Below are 26,500 nucleotides of genomic sequence, written 5' to 3' on the forward strand. Positions count from 1 at the left end.
TCATGTGAATATGACTGAAAATTTTAATTTTTTCTGAAAAGGTGGTGTCTATTTACTTGTGACCACGCTGTGTATATATGTAGAGCTGGAATGTAATTTTTATGTTAGCTATATGAATATAACCGTGTTTTTACTTATGTGGACACTATTTAATTTCAGTAGGCTATCTTTGCTGAGCCCATCACGAGTATCGAAAGCTAGTTTTTAGCATTATAAGTCTGCAAATTTACCGCTGTGCCACTGAGGGATTAAGTACCAAAGCAGGTTGATGTTGTAGATAGATATATTTTAAAATCTTCTAGGTTATAGCTTTATTCCCTTTTTGTTTTGTAAAGTTTCTGATTAACTTCACTAAAATTAGTTAACAATCTAAGTTGTTGGCTCGCATTTTTCCCTCTTCCCCATTGGAAGAGGAACTCTACATCTTAGGTAACTAATGATCGAAAACTCACGTGTTTGTGATATGACTTTTCTTATTGACTGGTAAGTCTGTTGCTAGGGGCTGGTGTTGTTACGAGTCTGGTTAACATAGTTGCATATGCTCTTTTCCTGAGAAACTGTATGGACTGTATATTCACTAGTACTTGAAATAAAGGTATTTTTGCAGTACAGCGATGAGCACATCCACTATTGATATTGTAAAATGTGGTACATACTCGAAGTCTCGCGAGAAGATATTTTCTTAGAACGTTTCATGTCATAACCAAATTGGTTGAAATGTTTAACCTTATATTGTTCACTGCACTTTCGACTATGAGAAGTTGAGTTGGCTTCGAGTTTTCAATCTTGACTTATACCACATAAAACGTGGCCTGGCATGGTCTGATAATTAGGGTGCTCCTAATGCCTCACTTTACACCAGCGACTATGATAGACAATCATCCAAAGGAGATTTTGGTCCCAATTCTGGAAGCTGTCACAGTCACTTCTACTGATATGATCACCACGATGCCTTCACCTGCTTCCCCAAAGTAACGAAGGAATAAATGAGGGGGGAAGGGGAGTGGCACCACTGTTCCATGATATGAGTACTATGTTACATAAAAATCACACACTGTGGCATTTTAAAGATGTCTGTAAGATGACCAACCTGAGAAAGGTTCTGCCTGAGCTTTAGTTATTGAAGAATGGAAGTAAAAATATGGTTGCTGTCTCTCGATCCTGGGAGAACAGCATTCATCATCCAGTTGTGGCAAAGGCAAAACAGTTAGATGTGTTATCAATAAGTAGTGCTAAAAGTGGTCTCCCATTAATTTCATTCTTCTAATTAACAATCACTGGTGCCACCACTGCTAGGCCTAGTCAGCAAATTGGATGGAGGCCTGGGTATTTATGTAAAAAAAAGGAGGGACCACCAGAGAGATGAATAAGTTTGAAGGAACAGAGCCAAAAGATGGTGATTTACAAGGCCTCTAAAGTACTTTGTAAACATCATGTGCATATTGCATGCATCTACGCAATTTGCTTTTTTTCATTTAATTCTTTTATTTTGTTTACATCGGTTTTGAGTTTTGTGTAATATACAACTTTAAACTCCGTATTATATTTCATCATTTTATTTTATTTCACTTTTAGTTTGTATTTACGTTCATTTAAATTTTGTATTTGGTTTTGCTTATTTTATACTTTTATGTAATTTGTTTTGAGTTTAATTTCTCTGTTACTCTCAGTGATGTTTTTTTCGTAATTTTTCAGTTCTTGTATAACAATTCTTGTTTAGTTAATACGATTTCGATTGATTCAGATCTGTTTAATTTTATATCCAATGTTTGCTTCATTTATGGGCCTGTTGGTTAGGGTGCTCGACTCCAACCAGCGAGTCAAGAGTTCGAATCCCGCCACCGAACATATTCACCCTTTCAGTCCTGGGGAGGGGGGTATAATGTGATGGTAAATCCCTTTTCATTGGTAAAAAGAGTGGCCTTACAGCTGGCAGTAGGTGTTGATAATTAGTTACCTCCATTCTAGTCTATCACTATGCGAAATTTAAAAAACAACAACAAATGCTCCAGGATCGAGGAAGCTTACTGTGCTAATACCATTGGTGGAATATACTTACATGATGGCGCAAAATTGATGAGGTATATAAATTGGTGCACTGTGCCAAAATTTTTTAGCAATGCCTAGAAGGCAGAAAGAAGATTGAGATAGCGATGTGTGAAAAGAGGTAAGACCATACTGGAATTTGCAGGCTCTACAGCTAATACTATACAGGCATGCAAGAAAATAACATAAGGTAAGTGATGATAAACATTATTCATGAGAAATTGCAACCTTTTAGGTCACATCCTGGGGTGTTGTTGTCATAGAAATTCACACATTTAACCAAACAATCAATTTAACATTTTATCTGTTAAATAAAATACCTATATCTTCTGACTATTGGGCATTTGAGTAATGGACCCTCGGACTAATGGACTGTCACCCTTTAGGCCAACTGCTTAAGTAAGGCCTCCAATGAAGTTGTAGGAATTTCAAGTGGGTGGAACAGTTGCAAGAAAATGCACATTGTAGAAAAGTGAACAGCACAACTGTGAATAAAAAAATATAAATTATATTGAGAAAGCAGAGCTAATGTAAAATTCCCTAGTACTTATGCAAGAAGTTCTGTGAAAAGTGGAGAATTATGGTAAATGAGGTGTGCTTTCCAGTGCATAAAAAGACATTCAGTACTTTGTAGTCACTTGTTGACCACATGAATTAAAACTCAACAAGGAAAGGCTTTCAGTATTTCAGTTGTTAGTTAAACTGATTTGAAATATAATTTAGGTTGTTAACTCAAAGCAGATTGAATTTCTTTCTCTATGTGACATCTCCTGTCTGATATTATCTGTTCAGTAGCTCAGTTGTTTGAGCATCAGTCTAAAGACTAATGAGAACCTGAGTTCAGTAGCCAGTTGGAGAAGATCTTGTAGAATCCTGATTTATTATATTGTTATCCAACTCTGATTGTCTTATCCTTGAGGGCTGTCTGGATGTGTTATCCATATGAGGTGACCTAGTTATACATGTTGTTGGCATGAATTTGCTGGATTGGGCATATCTTGACTACCTGAGATCAGCAGATTGCATTTTTGTTGTAACTTCAAGAATGAATCTGTTCATAGGGATATAACATTAAAATCTCCCTTGGATTTGAAGTCATGGTAGTTTAACTGGTAGAACAATGGTTTCTAAACATAACTGTAAGCTATGGGTTCTAGGGTCAGGCTTTAGTTAGGGCATATATCTTAACATTCTCATTTTCAATATTGTTACATTGTAATTAACTGCCTGTTGGCCACTTTGATACTACATTGCACAAAACAATCACTCCCTAAGCACATATGATGATCAATCATGATTCAAAATGCAAGTAATAAGTCATTAAGCTTATGTTTTATTTTAACATTTGATGGAGGTGAGTTTACAACTTTGAAGTTTATGTCACTTTGTTTACATTCCTGGCACCATTTTTACATACTGAAAATCAGAGTGGTCTTGATAAGACACTGAAGTATTGTTGACCATCCATTTGATAAACCTGTTTCTAGGGCATTTAGTTTCTGACTCACAGTGGACTGAAGTATTGTAAAAATGTAGACCATCTCATTTAATCAATCCCCCTGTTTTTCAAGAAAATATGTTCACCAGTATAGTAACGTGGAATGAGCATTATGATCCATTAAGCTGAAGTAAAGGCTAACTGCATCATTGCATGGTAGCACGAAGAGTTGTAGTATTCAGCCCTTATAATGTGTAACAATAATAGTACCATTATGTTTGATGTAGAAATTAGTAAGTTCACCTATGTTTATTAAAAGGGATTGGATCTAGTTTCAGATTCTCAACAAATAAATGTACACCAACAACAGGATGAAGGGCAACTCACCTGTAAAAGGAATATTGCCACTGCACTACATGTTTTCTTGCATTGCACTACATGTTTTCTTGGCACTGCACCACATGTTTTCTTGGCATCACACTACATGTTTTCTTGACACTGCATTCCATGTTTCCTTGGCATCACACTACATGTTTTCTCGACACTGCATTACAAGTTTCCTTGGCATCACACTACATGTTTTTTGACACTGCATTACAAGTTTCCTTGGCACTGCATTATAAGTTTTCTTGGCACTGTGCCACATGTTTTCTTGACACTGCATTACATGTTTCTTTGGCACTGCACTACAGGTTTTCTTGACACTGCACCACATGTTTTCTTGACACTCCACCACATGTTTTCTTGGCACTGCACTACATGTTTTCTTGGCACCACACCACCTGTTTTCTTGGCACTGCACTACATGTTTTCTTGGCAATGTACTACTGCTAACAAGCTGTTTTTTGCTATGCTTTAAGCAACAAGCACCTTACTGGGAAACTAGCTTACACACTTAACTATTAATGTTTGTTTCTAACCATACAAACACTTACACAATGTCTAGTTGCAAATTATTCATTCTCAGAACAGGTATTCTGTAATGTAGCAAGCTATATTGACAGATAGTGAAAATCTGCTTGTGTTATGGAGGACAGTCCAGGTGTCTAAACTACTGTATAAAAGCTATGGTTCATGAAAAATCTGGGACACTAAACTCTATGATTCATTTCAAAGTTACAAATGAATCAAGACTGTTTGAGACCACTATACATAGCATAGATGAAACCAAGTATATGCATTTCAGGTTATATAACTTTGTTTGTAGCATATACAAAGCAGTGATAACTTATATTGACACAAACACTAAACATAGAAACTAATTACCTACCCAAGTAACCTGCAGAATGATTTCAATGAGAAATACCTGGTCATAATTCAACTTAACATAAATGGTTCTAAGGGACTATACATTCTAAATCATGTAAGCTATAAATCATACAACAGACTATACATCACTCTGTGCAATATAACTGTAGAAAAAGTTTCAAAATATGAGTTTTAGAGTTAAATAGTTCATTGCTAGAATTCATTTCAATAAAAACTCACAAAGAAATATTTACAAACACAATTAATGTTTCCTTTCTCAAAGATTAGTACAGTCTTAATTGACATTTTAATTTTGGGTTCTCTAAAACCCTACTTCTAGGATTACACAGCAAAGCTAGTTCTACTACCATTTACCAGAAGATATAGTTAATCTTTGTTTACACTACCAGTGATTTCAGTAAAATAATTGTAGTGGTTTACTCATTGGTTGACTTTAGATGACCACCCTTCCCCTTTTGTATTAACAAACCCAAATCAGCTGCAATCCAATGAGTTATACATTTCCCTAACTACTACACTAAAAAAAGATGTGATAACTGAAGTTTGAGATAAATTTAGATTAGCTTAAAAAAATGAAAGTTAAAAAAAAATGTATATTTTTAACACATTGTTCATATGCTTATAACAAGGGGGATAAGTAATACACCAGTATTAGTAACTCATGCGTGTATTAATTTATGTATGTGATTAAGCCTATCAAAAGGTTACTATATTGTCTTAAGAAGTAATCAACATGTCCACCACTAGTAGTAAACCAGGCAATTATTATATATTTTAGTAATGTAAACAAAAGTTGAGAGTGAGAGAGAAAATTGGAAACAACAATTATAAAAATTGTATTTTCAAAATTTGCATTATTATTACATAAAATATGGCAGAAGTTAAAATATATCATAACTACCAATACATCAAGCAACCATTATTTCTTAATTATGCAAGTAATAATAAGGCAACCTCTATAACAACAACAAAATTACACATTTTCATGTAAAGAAACATAAGTGTCCCTAACATGTAGTTAATTGAGCAATATATGACATTTTATTTTATAATGTAATTGTCATGGTAGGGAGTTTCTAACTATACATTATACATATAAACTTTTTTTTTAATTTTTGCAAGCTTCTACTTGCACATTTCCACATATTACAATATTTCTGTAACTGGATTTTAGAAATTTATATGCAATACATATGAAATACATTTGATTTTCACTCTGTCACACTAAAAATGAACATAAAAATATTCAGTGCCCTGTGAACTTGCTCTTATTTTATTATTTGTATTCCGTTCCAGAAATAGCACAATGTAAAAAAAAAATTGCACTCAATTATTTCATTTCATATATCAAATGATATAGTATTTGCACAATCAAGTTACTTCACACATTATTTCAACAGTTTTAGACACCTAACATATTTTAAAGAATATAGTAAGTTTAGGTTCATGTGTTGTTCAATAAGTATAAGGAATGTGATGTCTTTCTCATGTTCAAGGTTATAAGAAATGCATGTAGAATGAATTTATGATTCTGACTTAAAAAAAAAAAGGTGCAGAAGAACCTTTATTAGCAATCAGAGGTATTATGAATTTTCAATCTATTTTGTGATTTTGAATCTGAAGGTAAGCAGTAAGCTGCCTGAAAACTTATACGATAAACCTTTTTATGAAAGTTATATGGTAGCAAAGGACTCGTGAAGTCTAAAAATAAAGATGGTTGACAAAACACAAAAAAGATTTTTATATACAGGATACTTAGCCTCTGCATTAAACACTTATTTCAATATAAAGATTGAAAACCTAAACTTCTAGATTTATGGCTCATGTATAAATACACGTGTAGTGACTGTAAGGTCATATAAATTGGTAAAACAAAGTACCACTTGAAAACTAATGTCTGTGAACATTTAGGAGTATGAAACAGAACTAGATTAAACACTGCCACTCATCTATTCCTTTGTATGTTTAAACCAGAGTTCACAATATTTCATTTAACAATTTCTCTATCATTGCTACAGGATCTTCAGGCCTTTTACTCTACATTATAGAAAGTTTATTCACAGCTAAAGTCTGCTTTACTATTATCAACTTACAAACCTCTTTAAACCTAAAATTATTCTAAATTTACCCACTTAAAACTCAGCTGTTTGTTAAAAATGGTTATAATTGTCTTATGCAACTTGTAATTCATAATATGTTTGTAACATATTCTACAATCTGTTTTCCTTCTGTTTACCACTTTACTGAATATCTAAGTGTATTAATGATTGGTGATATTATAGCATTAGGTAATAAATATCATTGTAACATTATTTTCAGATTTTGCTGAAGATGGTATAAGTGTATTACAAAAAGTTCTAACCTCTGTAAGTAAAAATGTTTTGTGTTTTGTCAACTGCTTTCATCTTTATCACTTTAAGGTTGTTATATAATAGTGAAGTTTATTCATCTAGACAGCTAACTTCTTAAATAAAAAAGATATGTTGTTTCAAGACATAGATAGGACCATTCCTGAATTACAAAAATCAAGACTCTTTATATTTCTTCTTTAAAGGATTACAAAACATTGAATATCAATTTGTAATTTTTCACTTTTAGGACAACACATACTACACTGAAGGGAATTGCCACTAAAAAAATCTCCTACTAGCTTTAAAGGAGCTGTAAGAGCAACTAAATGGGGGTAAACATGAATTTGTCTCCTTTGATGCATGCTAATGTGTTTATGTATTCTTATGAGAAGAAGTGAGTATCCTATGCAGATTAGTTCCTTTGTATATAATCATTACGTTGCCAATATATTCATAGTGTTAAAAAATGAAGAATATTTGTTACAGTTTGTCAATTATACAAACCATAAAAAATGGTAACAGGCTTACATGTGAACACCAAAAAAATTCAGTTGTACGATTTTCAGATACCCTAGTTCAAAATAAGCACAAACAACTTTATACAGAAGTATATGAAAGACCTACATACACTGAACTTTACTCATATTTTACATCTTTCTGCAACATCATTTCAAAAAACCTTAGTAAAATGTCTAACATATTAAGACTCATAGAATTACTGCTATCATTGACCAATTTTATCAAGGACTGAGTTGATAAAAAACTAGTCTGCACAACTGCAAAACGTTTTTTTTTAACTTACTTATGAATTTGAATTTTGATGTCTTGAGATTAAAAATGGTTGTAACACCCTATAATAAGTGTTCATTGAAATAAAATACAAAAGAAATAAGGTTATATCCATATGTAGTTAAAATATCAATTTAATTAAACCTTTAATCAGACTTTACAATTTTTTTCATGCTTAAGCACAGTGTTTAATGAATTTTTTTCACATACATAGGATTGTTTTTACTCTTGGGATGGTTTAAAAGAGAAAGACATTCTTTTTAAAGTATTTGTATAGATGTTTCTAAGACATACTTTGTAATTTTATAACTTCCCCAAGTTTTAATTCACTTTTTTTCTATTCTTAGTGTTACAAAAGCAGCACCTGCTCATGGAACTTCCAAATATTGTTTGTTACACAACACTTAAAACTTTAAAATTTGAATAATACAAACTAACATATAAAAATTCCTACACAAACTAGCACATAGGAATAACAAATTTTTTAATTCTAATTAATGAAGCACTGAAAATCAAATTAGAATACTACATTTTAGAGGATACATTAGATATATCCAAATGTATTAGTACTCTTTCTTTCCAGGCAATGGTGTTAGCAAACCTGTATCAGGAGCAGAGTCCCATATAATTTTCTGCACCTCCTTAAACTTGGGATGGGCAGCATCTCCAACCAGCCCCAGGATTACACTTTCACTTGTAGTTAGCCATGCTCCACTAGCTTTAATCCTCTCAAAGCCAAACATTCTGCAAAAAAATAATAATTGTTTAAAGATAATATTTCATGAATATCCAGTTTATCACAAAAACACACAATAAAATCAGTAATAACACTAAAAATTAGACAAGAATACTAAAATTATATTAAAACTTTTTATTTATGTCCTGTATTCCATAGTGAAAGTGAATAAACTATTTTTTTAAGCAGATTTTATAAAATTCATATTTGAAAGATGGAAAGTGATTCTAAAATCTCGAACTCATGAATGTAAAAGCAAATTATGTGTTAATTCCATAAAACAACACAAAACGTAAAACATTTACAACCTGGTACTAGACCAACAAGAACTATATAAATTAGAAATAGTACAAAGAAACTCCAAAATAACAGTTCTGATAAACAACTGTCAGACATAAAATAAAATTGAAATGTGCAATATTATTATAATTCATTATGTGAAATATTTTGACACATAATGTCAAAATTGGATATAATTATCTACAGGTATTTTTAATTTTATAACATCCTCTCAATTTGTGCTATTCAGCTAGAATAGTTTCCATCTGTTGCATTGACAGGTTGCTAACACAAAATAAAAATACACAAAACATTTACCTATCAACCATACTTCGAGAAGAACAAGCATCAACCACAACATGCACATCAAAACCTTTCTCCAGCAAAGCCAGTGCAGTGCCTTGGACACACACATGGGTTTCTATTCCACACAAAACAACAGATTTTATTTCTTGTTTTTGAGACTTCAGAAATGATTCTACTTCTGAGGTCATCATAGAGAATTGGGTCTTGGCAATTGGCTTTAGGTCAGGATAGTTTTGTAATCCTAGTTCAGGAACAGATGGTCCAAGACCTGTAAAATAGTCATTATATTATACCATACCATAGAGACAGATATACATAGAGCTATATCATTTGATTCAACATTTTTGGTCAGTAAGCTTAACGTAAAATTTCTTTGAAAATTTATAAAAATATGTAATTATTTTTTCATTTCAGCACATCAAGATCCAGTAACAGCATCTTCAATCAAGGAGAAATATGATCTTTGCTTATGTATTCACCACAATTAATATTAATTTTACTTCTTTAAACATTATGTCAGATATTTCAGACAAGTACTTGTTTTTATGATTTACATAACTAGCTTTGGCTAAAAAAATATTTGTATATATACAAATCAAATTCTAGTTTATAACTAAAGCTGAAACAAAACTAGTAATAAAATAAAAAGATAAATTACACAATATGCTAATATTCACAGGCATAAAGCTTGACAATAACATGCATATTGGTTTTAAGTTTCTTACTTAGAAAGCAGTTTCAAGAAACGTTTTTCTTTACTCCACATAATGAGGAAGTAAGAAAATACATCAATGATTGTTGACTTTGTTTTTTTCTAACTCTACAGTTTACAAATTAAAACTTTTATTTATTGCATATGAAATTTTTCAGTCTTCAAAAGAAACAATATTACTTGGCATATATATTAGGTAATCATACAAATTACACTGTATTCAGGTCTACCAGTAATTTGCATTTATGTAATTAACAGTTTTACTAGAATTCTGGATTACAGTCTAAAAGCATATAAAGTTTGAATGTAATGTAACCACTAACATTTTATTAAAGGTTTCCCATTATATTACTAAATAATAGACCTTACAGATAAAATTTTTGTATGAACCCAATAACCCATATATGAAGAAGCAAAGTACAAAAAAAGAAGTTCATCTTTCATGTCACCCATAATCCCAACACAATAAACAAATAAATTCCAACCAAATTAAATGCAACTTTTCTCATTCATAAACCATTCCATCAAAAACTTGCAATAATCCAAAGTTATAATTTTCCTATAGTGAAAATGTATTTTCAATAGGTACTTACCTCTTCTCACAGATATAGCTATTCTTGTTCAGTGCTGCCTTCTATATGCAAAACATTTTTGCATGCCACAAGCCTTGAGCTCCCACGTACCCCACAATCGATGTGGTTCAACTGAATCTTACATGTAAATTATCATGCGACAACTCTTCACCAAGAGAAGTGCAACACACCTCTTGACACATGTGACTCCCTCTATTCAATTATACCAAATTATCACTTCGAGCTTTAGCAGTAAATGGAAGCACCAGTTTTCAGTGGGGAGAAAGGGTGGTAAATGTGAATAAGTACCTAGGGAGGTAAGTACCTGTCAGAAATACATTTTCAGTATAGGAAAAATTATAACTTCCTAAATGATGCATTATTTCCCCTCACAGACGTAGTTAAATTCCACATTAAACAGGTGGAGGGACCAGTGCAAGGGAAAGAGGGAAGCATCCTTCGAAAGCATCTGAAAAACACCCAAAAAGAGGAGACTTTTCAGTAGAAGATCATATGTGGGAGACCACACCACTACTGTACCAGGTATACTCCATGCCCAGTGTCAAAAGAAGTGTCACAAACATGGGCAGAAAATGGGAGGAACACATTCAAAAAGGAGAGAACAATGGTTGGATAGGGATCTAGCCATCTGATGTCGGAATCTCAATCCCTTTGAAGACTATAATGTAGATGAGAATAAAAAGGATGTGCCCCAAGGTGTAGAGTGGCTAGGGCATGAGGAATCGTACACAGCAAGTGAACTATAATCCAAAACACAGCCATCAGGAACCGACATCCATATATGGGTAGGAATGAGGATCATACCATTGGGAAGTCAACTACAATCCAAAGCCTAGCCACCAGCAGCCGACATACATGTGGGGGTAGGAAAGAGGATCATACTAGTGGCAAGTCATCAATCTCTCGTTCATTGAGAGTTGATAATTTTATAGTCAAGTTCCTCTTAACTGCAGCTTGTGTAAATGTGCTGGTAGATGGTATTCCCTCGAGGTGGTAACTTCAACCTTGGAATTCATAATTAAAGATGAATAACCAACAACAACAGTGTTAGAAGAAATAAGTGAAAAACTAGAAAAAAAGAAGTTATCCTTATGTTCATGAATGTTTGAAAAATGAGAATAACCATTCCACTTCAGAATAAATTACAAAACAGTTCAATCAACGTTGAAAAAATTTCAAAAATTCCCTAAGTTAAAAAACATGATTGAAGAGCACAATGAAAAATGTCTTGACACAGTCATTGCCAAATGAGAAGTGATAGTTTGGTAAAATCAAATAGGGTGTGTCACAGGCATCGGGAGGGTGTGTTGCACTCCTATTGGTGGAGGGTTGTCGCATGATGATTTACATGCGAGACACAGTTGAACCACATTGTTGGTGAAGTATGTTGGAGCTCAAGGCTGGTGGCATGGGAAAAAAAATTGCATATAGAGGGCAGCACTGAACTAAAATAGCTATATCCGTGAGAGGAGGCAATGTATCACATCATAATTATCCATACATAATGCATTATTTGTAAGAACTCAACTTTTGTATAAACTCAACAACTTGTGTGTAAACCAGAAACATGATATAAGACAATATGATTTGTAATGGAAATCTCAATCCTCACACTATGGAAAACAAATATTAACATCCCTTCTCACACAATAACTGTAACCATTCTCATTCACAAAAACCATCTAACTAGAGTGCATAGTTTCAAGTTCTAGGTAACTCAGAATTTGCATCAAATTGGTTAGAAAAAAACATACTAATTGAATTGTAAAGTGGTTGGATAAGGAAAAGCAAAAACTTGTCATTGGAAAGTCTGTGAACTTGGAGCATTTAGAGTTTCAAAAATATTTTTATGACATATAAAAGATTAGCTGAGAAAATCACATTGATAGGGGTTGTGAAAAAACTAGTTAATTGAACTGTTGGGTGACTGGATGAAAAAAAAAAGCAAAAAGTTGTTTCTAACTGAACCTTGTTGCTAGTGGAATGCCTCTGGGGTGACTCAGTAGTGATAGACATAATTAGTAAAGTTTACTGATGAGATCAAACTCTTGAGGTTTTTAGCTGCATTGAGGATGTTGAGATAATACCAACTGCATGACTTGGATCAATTTGTAAGTTGAACAAATATTATATTTGGCAAATGACCTTTAATTATGTAAATAACAACTCACTCAATAGCATAACTCAAGAAAAAAAATCAGTATAATTACTTTAATACAAAAAAAGCAAAGGTGCAAGTATTAACTCTGAAGCACTCCATTAGTAATGAGGGTCCCGTTTAACTGGACTTCACTGTTAAATTTTTGCTTTCTCTCATCTAACCAGAATTAACTAGTTTTTTTCCCCAAACCCTACCAATGCAATTTCTTTGCTAATATTTTATGTAAAACTTTCTTTGAAGATCTAAGTACACCAAATCCACACCTTTTCCATCATTGAGGTAACAATTCACACCACTTGAAACAAGTCAACAGAGTAGTAAGGCAATATTTAAAATGGATTATTAAAAGTGGTCTATCCACTCCTTTAACAATTAAATAAGAAACCTAAATAATTTCACCTATGGTATACTTATTTTACACTTTAGTAAAAGAAACCAATAAAAAAGTAATATTTTTTACTGATTAATTTTCTTATCAAAAGTAAACCAAGCATAAATTTGGTAGGTATTTCACCCATTCCGTCTTTATGTAGTTGAGACCCCACTATTATTAATATTAGAGGTATAAAACTTTGTATACGTTTTTAACTAAGCCAAGGCAAAATAGTATACATTATAACACAAGTTATAACTATAACTACATTAATTAATATTCAATTGATAGGTTGAACCTTTGGGATACTGTTCAGTAACAACAACTGGCATGTCCAAAGACTTAGCAGCATTCAGAACTCTTGATGCAACAGTAATAATCTGAGGAAAATACTGAATAGTTGGGCGAAATTTCTCCTGCATATCACAAAGAAATACAGCTGTTTGGCTGCTAAGCAGCCGTCCGATCCTACAAGCAGACGCCATGATCTTCTATTTCGTATGATGTTTTTTTTTTGTTTGCGAGTTATGGGGGCGCCACCAGCAGATGATATGCCCCCAAACTCCCTGACCTCTTTCGCATGATATAATAAGGGACTATCTTTATATACACTATGCTATCAATACCTATATCTCTTTTATAAAATTATTTTGATAAAAAATGTCTACTTTGGTAATATTAGATATTGGTAATAACTATTTAAATAACAGTATAAAGCAACATTTTTTTTTATACTTCTCAATAGCTATTTCAAATTAACTTTAAACTAAACACTTCAATTTAGCATTTGCTCCCTATATTTTTAACTGAGAAAAACAACACAAAAGTATCTTCATATTCCGTCTTGCAATAATACTTGCAATATTCATATCACAAAAAAGTTTGAAGATCACACTTTTCCTAATTCGGGATGTACAGCTATTTGACTTATGAGGTTCGAAATACGATATTCTGTTTTAATTTTAATGTCTTACGTGAATTTTTAAGCAGGCTGGATTTTTTTTTATTCTTTCATTATTATTGTTATTCTTTGACTTGCTTTGAAGATTTTTTCACGGTAACTGTGAATGCAATGATTTTATACAATACACTCAAGACACCGTAAGCCAGATAAGTTTCGTTAGTGAAAATGATTTAAATAAAGAAATGAGAAATTAATCACAAAGATACAGATCTATTTTGTTGGTATAGCATGCGTTTTTTACTTTCTTATTTTAGTAAAGAAATTTTCAAACTTTTTGTATATTCCAAGTCTATGCAGTTCTCGTATAACGCATGGCCCTAAAACTAAGTTGACTTTGTTCTAGCTGACCTGGCTTGGGCTCGTTATTAGAGCATTCGACTTGCAATCTTCGGGTCGCAGGGATCTAGTCCCGTAGCCGAATTTGCTCGCCCTTTCAGCCGTGGGCGTGGCGATAGGAAGCCAACTTTTCGTTGATAAAGAGTAGTTCAAGAATTGACGGTTGGAGGTGTTGACTAGCTGCCTTTCCTCTAGTCTACCACTTCAAATTTATAGATGACTAGCACAGATAGCCCTCCAGTTGCTTTGCAAGAAATTCAGCAAACAAACAAATTGTTCTAGCTACCTTTGTTCTTTTGGTGTTCTATAGCGATAATACCCGGTCTGCTCGCAGGTAATATTTCTGCAATGCTGCATGTTGTGTAAGATGGTAGATGGCATTAGTGTCTTTCATTGGTAGAGCAGATGATATCTAGAGGTTACAATATTTTCTATATTAAGTGAAAATAATCAGTCACGTGTTAGCAATTGTTTCGTTGGGTTCGTAGATTCAACATTAATTTTAACCTGAGAATACCACAGACTGGAAGGAAAGAAAAACTTTGGTGCTGTGACTACAGGATTATATTGTAGAGTTTTCTGTTCATTTAACATGCATATTACTCAAATTCAAACTCTTGAGTTATACAAGTTTAAAGGAACACTTCTTACTGAAAAAAAGTGGTATTTTCTGTGAGTACAAGTAATGATGCTCGAGAGGGAGAGTTTGCCACTGAAGAGAGATAAATATACAGAGAGAGGTATCGAGTTTAGAAGAAGTCCTCAACTGGCCATGAAATTTTTGCCAATGTTGTAAAGGTCTCTGATATCAACCCCCCTACTATAGCAGACTCAGGACAATCGACCAAAGGTGAGTGTTTTCAGAATGGCAGATTGAGAATTTCCCCAAGGATAAATTACATTGCAAGTGAATCACTGGCATTTGAGGGTCACTACAGTGGAATCTCACCTATCAAGTCTGAGACCATATGAGGTAGTATTACAGGATTCTCAGGCTATCACCAGCTGGAGTAACAGCCTTTAATCAGCTCAAGACTAACCCAAACCAGCCAGGGATTGAATATGTTGCTGGTGAATGACCTCTACCAGTTAGAGCTGTTTCCCAAGTAGGTGAGACAACAGGCATGGGTAGTTGCGAGTCTATTTGTGCCTTTAAGTATCCTACTAGGGTTTCCATGGATCACAAGAAAACCTGGGGTCACACAGACACTTAGGACAAGATTCCAAAGTCAACTCATTCACTCTACCACAGTGGATCAGGGACCAACTGTCCATCCGAGTTTTGTAGCTATTTAGTATGCTTACTTTCTCATACCCATGACACTTGTGGAATCTCAACCAGAAATTGGCTAAGAACCCACAAGAGAGAGGTTTTGTACAACACAACTTGTTCCTGTGGATGAATAAAATCATATTTTGTTACCAATATTTAAAATCACAGTGAAAAAGATCTGGATCATTTTTTGAAGTGATTCATGCAAATAGCTGCTTGGAACAGTAAACCTCAGGAGCAGACAATCCAGTGTCTGACCTTTGGGCTAGGTCCAGCCCTATATTCCATTGAGCATTTGAACGAGGTGAAACAAGAAGACTGGGATACACCATAGGCCAAGTTGCCTTGCCAATTCAACCCAGTGTAGAATAAAGCAAACCACTAAGCCAAATCAAGAGTATTTAAGGGATAATCTGCGGTGTCTGCATGATGAAGTGTACCCTGAGATGGTTTCAGCAAATTGTGAAGATATAGTATGGATAAGTTAATCAAAGGACTTTCTGGCATGACCATGAGGAATAACCAGGGTGTGAAGGACATCGTCACCCTAAATGAGGCAATTAATATCATGGCCAGGTATGAAATGGTAACTTTAAGCTGGCCATTAGAGAGAAAGAAGCCCACAGTGACAGCTGTTGTGGCTACCAAAGATGGACTGTCCTACTGAGGTACCTTCACTATATCAAGCTTGAGCCATGTTAAGGGTTAATCAGCTACCCATACATCCTAATGATGTGATAAAACCATACTGGTTTCCAGTGAATAAACAGGGCTATCAAACTTTCCTATAGTTTAAATACTTCCATCTGGACACCAATCAAGAGAGGAGGAATGAAACATCTACTTTGCTTGTGTATGTTGAGGTACTGCCAAATGAATTTCCTGTATGTTGTTCACCAGCAAAGTAGACAGGACTATCATTTTTGACCAATGGCTCAACAGGTCCAGGAGAATCAATAGTAAGAAGAAAATGATGCCACTGCAAATTCAGAAAATTAATGAAGTCCAAGTCAGGCCATGCCACCAACTTGGAGGAATAAGGCAGATAGCACATACCAAAGAGCTTGGTGGTCAGCCCAGCTCTCTGTAGGGCTGGATGGAGGTTAATATGAACCTGTGAGGCTACGAGTGTGAAATATCAAGTTCTTAGTTTATACAGGAACAACAAAAATACTGGTAGATCTTGTGATATATCAAGCACGTGAAGTGAGACCACAATCTAGCCAGTAGATACTGACTTTGTTCTGGTGAATGGTGACAGACTAGATTTAAGTGTAGAGATAGATCTCTGTGCAACTGGTAAACTGACATTCCATGGGTGTGTGTGCTTTGATGCTAGTCACATATAGCCCAGTAAGATTGGATTACATACGCATATGTAGTGTATGGAATATCTACCTCCATATATAAAAGTGGTTTTCCAAGCAATTTTATGTGTTGTTTTGTAGCTATTCATCTTTATGCTAAAATGGTTATAGGTATGATAAATGAAGCAGAAGTAACCGAAGCTAATGGTAATGCCAAGGCTAAATCAAGTATGTCTGAAATCATTGGTTGAGGATTGTGCAAACAGTCTAGACCCAACACAGCACAAACAACTCAGTGACTTGTTGATTGAATATACTGAGGTAGTTGTGGGACTAGATCACTGATTGTGTGAAGCAAGTGAGTTGCCATAACAGAGGCACAGACAAATCATATTCAATAAAGAAACTGTTGTGCCAGGTTCACTGGAGCACTTGGAGACACACCCAGTGATAAAATACAGCAGATATTGAAAGATGGAGCCATGCAGTCTTTGTAGATTGCTTGGTTGTCTCCAGTAGTGATTATCAGGAAGAAGGAAGGTTCACCAAGGATTTGTTTTGGTTTTAGGCAAGGTAACTTATCTTGACAATTTTCCTTTGCTGTAAACAGATGAATGTCTGCTGCCTTAGAAGGTTCCCATTGGTTCAGTATTTTATATCTGGCATCTGGGTATTGTTAAGTTGAGTTGAATGATGAGGGCAGATGATACTTTTAGCATGAGAGATGGCTTGTATGATTTCTGTTTCATGCCATTGGCTTATATAACATGTCTCCTACTTTTAAGAGACTAATGGAATTACACTGAAGGGGCTGCAATGGTATTAATGCTTGGTCTATGTCGACAATGCTTTAGTGTTTGGTGGCATGTTCGAGTTTGTGGCTCAGAACCTGTGAATAGTATTCTTGCAGATAAAAAAGCAGGCTTTAAACTGGAGCCAGGAAAGTGTTTTCTCATATGCACACAAATGGAGTTTCTCAGTCACATTGTATGCATCTTATTTCACCACATCGATGAAACTCTGGTTTACGTTTTTTCTGTCAATAATAAAAAACAATTTCTACAATGCTAAAACTTTTCACATGAAGATACTGTTTGTTTTCCATTCTTTGTTTTATGTGGGTTGTGAGAGTTTGTCAATTTACAAAATCTCTTTCAGTTAGCACAAACTATAGTTTGACCTTCAAATATTCATTACTGTAACAAACGTTACAATAATCTGAACATTGATGTTTATTTATATTTTAAAATCCCTTGTAGCAATCTAAACAATAATAACTTCCACCGAGGAAGCTTTTCATTGATGTGATAAAGTCAAAATGATGATCATGATACCATAGGAAAATCTTTTCCCGGACATGAAGGATCTTTATAAATTACGCAGTTGAAATTGTCCAAAGAAAGGATATGTATTTGAATGTTTAAAAGACATTAACATTTAGAAAATTCTTCTACTCCACAAGGTCTTTCCAGAACATTAGATGAAGTATGTACGTCTTTAGTCCTACGTTTAAGCAGTGGTCTTTGTTGATCTCTAATATATATATATATATATATATATTGGATCTTTTCCGGTGATTGCTAAAGCTATTACTATAGTTTTAGCACAGCAAAGGTCATTATTATTATTTATGAAAATAACTGTTTCTTTAACTCGATCAAGGCTCATATTTGATAACATATATTTCCCACTGCCTAATAATAATTATAATGTAGTAACTTCAGTTTTGAAAGACTCATCTAAAGGTATGTCCTTTTTACTTGGAACGACTTTTGTAATGTTGATTAAGATCATTTCGGGTGTAAACAATTCCCATATAAATAAAAACTCTAACATTATTTTTGTTGTTTAGGCGATTTGTTGTCTCATCTAGTATATTTTGAATATTCTTATTCAGTGTGTCTATAATGTTTGTAGGTCCATATGATTTAGGATTAAGTTCTATGTTGTACATTGTAGCAATTATTTTATACTTTTAAACACTCCTAAGCTCTGATTTTTTAAAAATAAAATGTCCATCTTCCTTTCAGGGACATTTAATAGATACCTGTAAAAGACAGAAAGCGTATTAACAAATATAATTTTGTAAAGAAATTTAATTCAGATATGCGAATTCTGTATATGCATGGAAACTTACTTCTCCTTCCTCATTAGACAAGTGCTTGGCCCCTCGAGAAATCTGCATGCCCTCATTGTGGAATGCCTGTAAAAGAAAGAAGTAACTGAGATCAGTTTGTATAAGTGTAGAAAATCATATTAGTACATAAAAGATATGGAAAAAAGTTACAGTATTCCGAGCCTCTAAGTTTTAAGTCTCTTCAACAGTTAGAGGCCACAGAAGGAAGTAAATTCCGCCTAATTGTAGACTTGCATTTATTTCTAATTCATTTTGATAATCAAAGCTGATGGATAATGGGACTATATATTACACAAGAATAAGCACTCCCTATCAATATCGAAATAGATTTATAACAATACTTGTTTCATTTATTTCATAAATATATTCAAAACATATTTACATCAGATAAGTTGCCCATAATTACCACTAGTAGAACTATAAGATACAGTAATCGCATGAATTTTGAATTCAAAGTGAATGTAGACTGATTTGACTGCCGTTTATATATGTATGAGTGATCCAGGTTTGACTGTACGTTGCAAAATAGACAACTCAGAACTGACTTTTGTCCATTAGTCATATGCAAGTCAATGACACATTCTATTGTTATGCAGCATTTTGTCTGATATATAGCAATACTGATTTTAGTTGTTACTGTAACATTGTTTCATATCCATTAATTATATTTTCAGAGTCCGTGGAAATTGTTTGTTTGTTTGTAATTAAGCAGAAAGCTACACAAAGGGCTATCTGATTGTTCACTATTGTTTATAAACTATATAAAATCTTACATACTGAGTTGGAAGGAACATAATTTGTATGAAAGTTAATCAAATAAAATTATAAACTATGATGCTTATAGTGCCTAAAATTTTGTTAAGTATGCTAGCCATATTTTTCTTCTGTTTAGGTGAGTAGAAGTAATAGAATATACATGACAAAATAAGAAATATAAGCAAAATTTTCTTTTTTGATATTAAATTCTTGTCTCCATGTAAACGTGATTACGTGAAAATGAGCTGCCCCTTGTTCTTCATCAGCCTCTCATTGTAGCAAGTATTGTTATCATATAATTAAACTCAGACATTAACTCAAACCAAAGCAAAGAAATAAGGATACTGTATTTCTGGGTGGATGGTTAGAACCGATGTGTTATCACAGCAAGACAAGTAAAATGTGTACATGGCCAATGAAATGCTGGTTTTTGATACCATGTCCAGGAGTAATTTGTTTGTGATATATATATACATGTGTGTGTGTGTACAATTTTGTCTAACTGTATCTCTTGTTCTATATTTACTTTCAAATGAATGTAAATTATTGCTGGTGGGTTGCATACTCTCACTTCCTTTTTACAATTTAGAACATTTTTGACACTTCGGCAGTTAAGTGCTTTAGCCTTTTTTCACCTTATTAATAGACACAGTTATTCAGTTACTCTTTGTGTCAACTATAATTTAGCCAAGGTAGCTAATTATAGATGTTTAGTGGCTATTAACTTGATAAAATGTGACAGCAAAATATATCTCACATGCCTTGGTTTAAATTCCTTACATTTTTTCGTATATGAGAATCCTTTTTGCAAGATGTGGAGTATCTTCTAGACTATAGTTTATGTTAGTTTTCAACATGTTAGCCAAACTTTAACTCCTGGAGTATCTTCTAGACTATAGTTTATGTAAGTTTTCAACATGTTAGCCAAACTTTAACTCCATTAATTTAGTAACAACTTTGTACAGATCTTAATGTAAAAATAATACTGTGGATTTCGTATAATTATAATATTTTATAATTCATTATTTTTCTTCTGTAATTATAACTATTTTAGAAATTGTCGAAACAGAATTACATCAATTGAAAATTTATATTCTTAAATTAAAAACCGTATATTCTTATGGTTTGAATTGATATTTTTAATACTATTACTGCTTTGAATCTAAGTAATGATACCTGTATTGCTAATTTTTCCCTACTTTGATAATTTTCCTTATCAAAATACAAAAAAAGGGAAATGGTTAAAATAAACTTAATTAAATTAATTTTCAAGATTTTTGTAGCAATTTGGACAATTACTTTTATATAGTTCCTAATGCATGCAGTTTGTTTCAAAATAAATTATATATAGTGTTTTTTTTCTTCTCTAAATTGGGTCTTCATCAGATTCGTTTCTACTTACTGTGAAGAGGATGCTGCTGATTTACAAAAGGACTTAGATCATTTATTGAGTTGGACAAATAAATGGCAGATGGGTTTTAGTTATAATAGATGCAAAATATTGCATGTGGGTTATCATAATTTGAATTATAAGTATAATTCGGATGAAAATAACCTTAACAGTGTTATGACGGAAAGGGATCTTGGTGTAATAGTCGATCAGTTTCTAAAGCCATCCAAGCAGTGTGCCGTAGCTAGTGGTAGGGCAAATATGATTTTAGGTTGTATCTACAGAAATATTGAATACAGGCTTAAAGAGGTTATAAATTCATTGTATAGATCACTGGTTAGGCCACATTTGGAATATGTTCAGTCTTGGGCTCCTTACCTGAGGAAATACATTGAATTGTCGGAAAGGGTTCAGAGAAGGGTTACTGGAATGATGCCTGGAATGGAAAGGTTATCATACGAGGAGAGGCTGAAATCTCTCAAATTGTTTTCTCTTGAAAAAAGAAGAGTTAGGGTGGATCTTATTGAGGTGTTTAAGATTGTAAAGTGAATTGATAGTATGGATGTATCATCTTTTTTTCATATTTAACAGTGAGAATAGTAGGACTAGGGGGACATAAATATATATTTTGGCAAGGGAGGAGCCATCTTCTGCTAAGTCAGTTTCATTTTTATAACAGGATGATTGGCCTTTGGAATGGGCTGCCTTCGGATGTTGTACAGACAGTAAATTTAAGTGAGTTTAAGAAAAAGCTTGATAAGTATATGAATGATAAGGGCTGGCTTTAAGATTTTTTTAAAAACATTTTAATTTAGTTTAGAGGATGGAACAGCCGAGATGGATCAATAGGTCCCATGTTGTCTTAAAACATTATTTTATAATTATCATCACATTTATGCAAAACTTTTATTGATTCACATAATTATTACAGAAAACTGTAATTTTGGCTGATTTATCCATGTAAAACCTCAGATTACCATTTCATATAATATAATAGATTCTAAGCATAAATTTGTAATGATTTGTAAATAACTCAAGCTATTCATCAATCTTTAGAACAATATATTTTTCTTTGAAAATGTAACTAACCTTCACTGTGAATGTAAGGATAGCTACTCTATTGATGCTTTCATACACAAGTGATAACTAGGAATTTAGAAATAGCTGAAATAGGTTTTTTATGTGAAATACAGATTGCAACAAAAGGTAAAAAAACAAGATATTATATAATCAATAGAAAAACAAACATACTTAGATGTTTATATTATTAAAGTTACGTTACTGTTTATCCTTTAAAACGATTTTTTGAATGGAAATTTTGTGTGCCGAGTAAGATTAATTGTTTGTTTGTTTTTTTTTAATTTCGCGCAAAGCTACATGATTGATATGTGCGCTAGCCGTCCCTAATTTAACAGTGTAAGACTAGATGGAAGGAAGATAGTCATCACCAACGAATAGTCGGATTGACCATCACATTATAACACCCCCACGTCTGAAACGAATAGTCGGATTGACCATCACATTATAACACCCCCACGTCTGAAAGGTTGACGGGGATTCGAACTCGCAACCCGCAGATTGCAAGTCGAGCACCCTGACCACCTGACCATGCCGGGCCTGAATAAGATTGAAACGGAACGTCTGAATATTAGCTAGAATATATAATTGTGTCTGAATATGTAATTGTGTCAATTGATAAAACTAATTGTAATTTTGATTTCATTTGCAAAAATTCTTTCTACAAGTAATGATCAATTAAATTAACATAACAAAAAGACTTTATTTTATTAACAAAATAAAATAAACTGTTGTAAATAATTTTATGAAAGCAACAAAAACATTTTATTCCAAAACAAATTCGTACTTAGCTTTGCCTTTATATGTTGTACCTAAATAACATAAGTGTCCTCTTAGATTTAAATTCATGTCTAGTTCTGTTGAATTAAACCACTGGGTATTTTTACTAGATAAATTACTTAATTGTTAATTTGAAAATATTAAAGATAACATTTAAAATAATGGTATATATAAATGTTTGGACTACAGAAAATAATCAACCTATTTTACGCACACTTACTTGAATGTTTATTATAATCATTCTTGGTTAGCCAACTTAGTTCATACTTCTGATTTCACTACTTTATTCACAATAATCCCTTTATGAATCATTTATTATATTAGATTATAAAAATGTTAACATTGAAATGGTTTGATTTATAAAGTTTTGTATTTGCAAAAAAGTTTATAAACGAATAATAGATATCCTAATGGTACAAACTATTCCGCCTGAAATACAAATATTTAGCTTTAAAGTCATACTGTGATGTGCTGACCGGACTAAGTTAGGCATTTTGTATGCTGAAAAAACGACCATAAGTTCCATAAATAGTTTGAATTTTAGCTCTTCTGCCGAGAAAATTAATACTGTTTCAAATGCCACTTTTATGTGGCACTAAAATCCATGGTAGAAGTAAGATAACGAGCTATCCAAATGATGAAAGTAGAATGAACCCATATTTCACTTTAGCTATATCGGTTCCATGCAGTTGAAGTCGCTATAGTTATTGTCAATCCATATACAGTCAAAGTTTAGAGAACTTTGAGATTAATGCTCGAGCTAGAATGTATATAAACATAGCCTTCTGTTTAGAAATATTTTAAACAGGTAATTATCCTAATCTCACCAACTCCTGCATGTATATAAACATAGCCTTCTGTTTAAAAATAATTTAAACAGGTAATTATCCTCATTTCACAAATTCCTGCATCATTATACACATTTCTGCTGAGTAAACATGTTGGTTTTGAAATCATAATGAATACACTTTGTAGTTCAAATCCCCATTTCCATCGTAAAGACAACGAAAAACAAGTTTTTTAGAACGTTCCTTTTACTTCCATTTCTTTCTTTACATTACACAAAATACGAGCCTATTCCCTTATGATAACGACCCTCTGGTGACCAACAAGCTCTATTAAGATAGAGCGACTGGTATGACAAACAAAATTACTTTACGTTTCAGTTGTAATGCTATTCAATAAATATGGCTCAACAAAACATTTCCCTTGCAATAAAGTTTATTATAAGTTATTACTACCAATACAAAAAGGTTTTTTAATACTGCCAGTAAAAGTTAGAACATGTAGAAGTTTGCTCAGACTGGATATAACTTTTTTCCACGTATGTAATTGTTGATTAGATCTGAGGCTCGGTTGCAAATGTTAAGAAAAATGAGAAGAAATCTCACTAAACATAAAACGCGTAAATATGCTGTTCTAACACACACACATAAACACATATATATAACGTTAGTTTTTTGTTTTGTTTCAAATATTCACGTAACGCTACGCAAGAGCTATCTGTGTTAATCGTCCCTAGTTAGTCAACAGCATCCACCGCCAATTCCGGCTATTCTAACTGAAACTTGACTGTCACTCCTATAACGACCCCAATGTGCGAAGTACGATTTTTGTGGTAATGGTACGCAAACTATCTATCCTCAGTTTCACACTCGCTATCCACTCGCCACGCCTGGATCTTAACGTCAAATATACTGTGAAAAAAATTATTTATTTTTCATATTTGTCTAATTTACAGAGCTTATGGTTTTGAAATCTTAACAATTATTCGAACTTTATCTAAAACAGTTTCTGCCACCTCTTTCCTTTTTTAGTTCTTAGTGTCAAATAAGATTGAACTTTCATGAATATAGAGGAAGAAGAGAAATTATGAATAAAAAAAATGCGTTTCTTTGTCTTGTTAAAATTCCATTTCAGTAACTTATTAATTTCCTCATCAATTAAACATGTTATAGAAGAGTTCCACGTATACTTATAGTCAAGCTAAACAAAACAAAACTGACTTGAAATTATAAATAAATTATCATACTCCTTGAAAATATAAGTTTGAAGTTTAAAATACAATATAGCAAAGCACGAAGCTCAGTAGAACATTTTATGTCCTAAAAAATGCTCTTATTATTTTTTCTCATGAAACCAAAGTATCGCAATGCCCTTTAACATGGTACCCATCTTATGTATGAATCAAATCGAAATAATAAGAAAATGATTTATCTGATCTCCAAGAAGAGAGAGCAAACGAAATGACTTATTAATTGAACAAAAACAAAAAACATAAGATTCGTAGCTAAAACAATGACCAGCAGTTGGACAAAGTCATAGTTTTAGCAAAAATCAAGAAGAGAGCATAAAAAATACATATCACGTTTATATATTTAATGTGTTTCATTCTTCCAGTAACATCAATCAATCTATGTAATAATTCATGTCCTAAGAAAACTAAAAAATTATAAGAATCGAAACACCAAACTTCAAGGTTAAAATTATGTTTAACATAAATGATGGTCTCCCCAATTGGATCAGGGGTAAGTCTCCGGACTGACAACACTAAAATCCGGAGTTTGATTACTGGCGGTGGACTGAACACAAATAGCCTATTGTGTAGCTTTGCATCACCAAAAACAAAAACTAAAAAAAAAAAACTAACCGTTCATAATGAAATACAAGATAACACTACTAACAATATATATGACACTTATTACTGTAAAATCACTGCAAAAACACAAAAAACAAGCTTTATTTTAACCATTATTTTAAAAAAATCAAGCACATAAACTATACTGGTAATTCACTGACTTAGAAACAAAAGTAAAATATACAAATTAAACATTATTAAATCTTTCAGCAGGTTTACATCTAAGGCATTTTATAAAAGAGTCATGTTTAAAACCCTAAGTATTTCCCAGTAGGGCAAGGGTAAGTTTACGGTTCTTACAACGCTAAAATTCGCTATTCAATTCCCCGCGGTGGGTATAGTAGATAGTCTAATGTGGCTTTGCTCTAAAACAACAACCAACCAAACAAAAACTTTAAGTTCTCCCGGTGTAACGGTGATAGATCTTCAGATTTACAACACTAAAATCAGTTGTTCGATTCTCTTCGTTGGATACAGTGATAGGTCTTCAGATTTACAACACTAAAATCAGTTGTTCGATTCCCTTCGTTGGATACAGTAGATAGTCTAATGTGGCTTTGCTCTAAAACAACAACCAACCAAACAAAAACTTCAAGTTCTCCCGGTGGAACGGTGATAGGTCTTCAGATTTACAACACTAAAATCAGTTGTTCGATTCCCTTCGTTGGATACAGCAGATAGTCTAATGTGGCTTTGCTCTAAAACAACAACTAACCAAACAAAAACTTTAAGTTCTCCCGGTGGAACGGTGATAGGTCTTCAGATTTACAACACTAAAATCAGTTGTTC

General features: G+C 33.1%; 1 protein-coding gene across 1 annotated transcript; it reads right to left on the bottom strand.

Moving 5' to 3' along the window:
* Nucleotides 1–5,587: 5,587 nt before the first annotated feature.
* On the bottom strand, nt 5,588–13,570 carry LOC106478402 (isochorismatase domain-containing protein 2-like). The gene is made up of 3 exons (XM_013938946.2): nt 13,352–13,570; nt 9,227–9,482; nt 5,588–8,637 (listed from the first exon to the last, which is right to left on the bottom strand). Exons 1-3 carry the CDS (start codon nt 13,536–13,538, stop codon nt 8,457–8,459), a joined length of 624 nt encoding a protein of 207 aa, XP_013794400.1. The 5' UTR covers nt 13,539–13,570; the 3' UTR covers nt 5,588–8,456.
* Between the last annotated feature and the right edge of the window lie 12,930 nt (nt 13,571–26,500).

This window comes from Limulus polyphemus, unplaced genomic scaffold (assembly GCF_000517525.1).
Source record: "Limulus polyphemus unplaced genomic scaffold, Limulus_polyphemus-2.1.2 Scaffold208, whole genome shotgun sequence".
In the NCBI taxonomy this organism is placed as follows: Eukaryota; Metazoa; Arthropoda; class Merostomata; order Xiphosura; family Limulidae; genus Limulus; species Limulus polyphemus.

Excerpts from the sequence above, each read along its gene's own strand:
- LOC106478402 (XM_013938946.2), bottom strand. The coding sequence starts at position 13,538 with ATGGCGTCTGCTTGTAGGATCGGACGGCTGCTTAGCAGCCAAACAGCT. Across the intron at positions 9,483-13,351 it reads TACTGAACAGTATCCCAAAG|GTCTTGGACCATCTGTTCCT; the intron begins GTTCAACCTATC and ends ACTATTTTACAG. Across the intron at positions 8,638-9,226 it reads TCTCGAAGTATGGTTGATAG|AATGTTTGGCTTTGAGAGGA; the intron begins GTAAATGTTTTG and ends ATTTTTTTGCAG.